Below are 3,042 nucleotides of genomic sequence, written 5' to 3' on the forward strand. Positions count from 1 at the left end.
GGGCCGCCTCGTGCGACGCCGCTGGTTGGAAAAGGGCGTGCCGGCCGGCGGGGGCTGCGCGGCAAGAATTCGCGGCGCCCGGACGCACGGCCTGGGATTTGTAATTTGATTCCCTCGTGGTGTGCATGCGTTGTCATGGCGCCAGGACAGGCGCAGCACGCGCCAGCAGCGGCCCCACCTGCAGCGCGTGAGCGGCGCCATCACAATCCTGTGCTTGAGCTCGTACGGCCCAAGCTTGAGCGGTTCGAACAGCGCCGCAGTGCCCGCGCCGACAGCTGCGCTTGCAAGGTCCTCGTTGAGCTCGCAGCGGATCGGCGCGGCGGTGCGGCACCGCGCAGCAGCCGCGGGGCGCTGGCGAGGTGGGCATGTGGCTGTTCTGCCGCCAGTCGCATATTGGCTTGCGCGCAGCTGCATTGTTGCCGTGATGCCTTAGATCGGCCTGATCTGTCAGCAAGCAGGCTGTGATGTCATGCAGCTGTACGGCGAAACTGGCAAGCACCCATGTGTGGAACACATACACGTGCATTTACTTATGTAGTCACCCTGCTCGTCGCGGAACTCGGGTTACACCTCGATTACGACACCTCTCTGGCACAAATGGGGAATCGGATGGACATCCAGATGCATCATTGCAACATTGTATGTCCGCTGTCGTCCAGGTTGCGCATGCGGTCGCTGTTCGGCCTCGTTGGCCTGTGGATTAGGACAGGGCCGCGATGGCAGTAGGTGTTGACTGTGGATTAAGGCGCAGGGGATACACTGCAAGAAGGGGACATGAGCTGAAGTGTGACACATTTCATTTGTTACGCGGGGTGCTGGGCAAGCCAGCAGCTGCGGCGGCCCCGCACCGCGGCGCTGTCGTGGCGACAACGCGGACAAAGCTAGAGCTGTCCTTCCCCGGGTGGTGGTGATGGGCACAAGGCATGTCCAGCTATATACAGCTATACAGCAAGAAGCAGAAGCACGCCTCCTGAAAAACATGTGGTTGTAATCAGAGGCTGCGGCTCTTCTGTAAGTTTACACTGCAACTGGTTCTGAGCAAACCCGGGATGGGTTTGACGATAAGCAGGCTGCGAAAAAGCGATCGTCCCTGAAGGAATCCGAACCGGCAGCACTGCCAGAAAACAGTAGACGCTGACCCAACGTTAACATGGCGGCGGGATGGTCTTGCAACACCTAAAACCCCGTGCAGCGGCAGGGCTTGTCCCTGTAATTACGGTACAATGGCGCAAAAAGCGTAAAGTATAAATGTACACTGGGGCAGCGCACGGTTTGCACACGCACGCATGGCACACGCCACGGCACACGCGGCAACGTCACAACATGTCACAAGATTTGATGACGTCATAGGTCGTCACCACCACAGCGTCATGCCGTCCATCACGTCCATCGCCTCTGGCGGCACCGTGCCATCCGGTGACGACAGCGCCAGCGCCAGGAGCGTCACCAGGGACCCCGCGTACACCTGTGATAGAGTACATAGGGTGGGTGACACCATGGGCATAATGTCAGAGTGACACACGGGCCCAACGCAGGTCAGGGGGTTGATAGGACCTAACCACTGCATACAACAGGGTGCGCATGCGTTGAATGCTGATGCGGCGTCCAGTGTGTGCCTGATTATTCTGTTGTGGAGGGCTCATGCTGCAGCCAGGCAGCGCCCCAAGCATTTGCTTGGGCGGGATTGAGCCGCCGCGGCTTTGTGCGCAACTGTATCCATGCCACAGAGAGCAGCGGGCGGACTGCCGGCTTCACACATCCCCGAGCACAGCAAAGAACGCAACCATCACGCCGAAATACACCTACGGCCATGCGGCACAGGAAAGGCAGCGACGCCACAAGCGGCGTCGCAAGCGACGGTCAGGTGGGGCATCGGCACGATTCATGGCTTCAAACAGCATGCAGACGCTTATAAACTCGAGATTCCCTCGCAAAGCAAACGTTGGTGCCTCGGTCAAAGGTCGGTCAACGGCCACAAAGGTCGAGCGTCCAACGACCACCACCTCCCACAGGCCCCTCTCCATCGTGACGGATGAGAGCAGCAAGAGCATGTTCGTCATGCGCGACCCACCGCCAGGATTGTGCCCGCCATTGCCAGGCCGTTCCGCGGCTCCACAGGCACCAGATCATCGTTTTCACCACCATCGTCGCCGCCATAACCTGCAGCAGCTGACGGCGACGCGCCAGGCGGCCCCGCCGGCCGCCAAACGCCCGGCTGCTGGCCGCGCGTGATCCCGCCCGCGGCCGCCGCCGCTCGCTGCCGCCGATCATGCGACCGCGCGCCCCACGGTGCGCCCGCGCCCGGCGCAGGCGGCGCCGCCACTGCAAGGCTACGCCGTATGAGCAGCGCCTCAGCAATCGCCGAAACCTCTGGATCTAACTGCCCCGCAGCCCCTTGCGGCGCCGCCAGCCGCTGCGCACCCATCATCACCGCCGCGGCACCCCCTTGGGGCGACCCAGACGCGCTGCCTCGGGCGCCAGGAGGTGCGGCGGCACCCCAGCCGGCGCCCGAGACCGCGGCGTCGGGTGCGTCTACGTCAGCCCAAGCCGCGGCGGCGTATGACGGGTCGCCCAACACCATGGGCGTGTCTGCTGTGCCTATGGCCTGCTTTAGAAGCTCCATCTCCAGGAAGGCCACGCGCTCCTCCAGGGCGGCCACCCGCTGCTCATCCTGCTGCTGTCGCTGTTGCTGCTGCTGGCCCTGCTGCTGCAGCTGTTGCTGCTGCTGCTGCTGCTGCTGCTGTTGCTCCTGCTGCTGCTGCTCCTGCTGCTGCTGCTGGCCCGGAGAGCTGGTCAATTCCACGGCCGCGGCGGGCTGGGCATTGGCAATGGCAGGCCGGTCAGGGGCATCTGGTGAGCCTGCAGGCGTGCAAATGGCAGGCAGGAGTGAGCCGTGTTATGGCCACTTTGCAGCCATTTCCATCGAAATTGAAAAATGGCGGTCGTATGCAGGGTCAAACCCTATGTGTCGCTGCTGAGCTATGCAGAAGTGGCAGCTCGCTGACTAGGCTGCGCCTTTGCACCTGCTTCGCGTGGCGGGGG

General features: G+C 62.7%; 1 protein-coding gene across 1 annotated transcript in view; it reads right to left on the reverse strand.

Moving 5' to 3' along the window:
- Window positions 1-1,354: 1,354 nt before the first annotated feature.
- The window catches only part of MNEG_14269 (hypothetical protein), a gene marked incomplete at both ends in the record, with an annotated part of 2,619 nt that continues 931 nt past the window's right edge, over window positions 1,355-3,042 (reverse strand). Inside the window, 3 exons of the mRNA XM_014037259.1 lie at window positions 1,355-1,465; window positions 1,758-1,802; window positions 2,072-2,815. Coding sequence (XP_013892713.1) covers window positions 1,355-1,465; window positions 1,758-1,802; window positions 2,072-2,815 — 900 coding nt within the window. The remainder of the gene's footprint in view (window positions 1,466-1,757; window positions 1,803-2,071; window positions 2,816-3,042) is intronic.

The sequence above is a fragment of the Monoraphidium neglectum genome (assembly GCF_000611645.1).
Source record: "Monoraphidium neglectum strain SAG 48.87 unplaced genomic scaffold scaffold04370, whole genome shotgun sequence".
NCBI classification, from domain to species: domain Eukaryota; kingdom Viridiplantae; phylum Chlorophyta; class Chlorophyceae; order Sphaeropleales; family Selenastraceae; genus Monoraphidium; species Monoraphidium neglectum.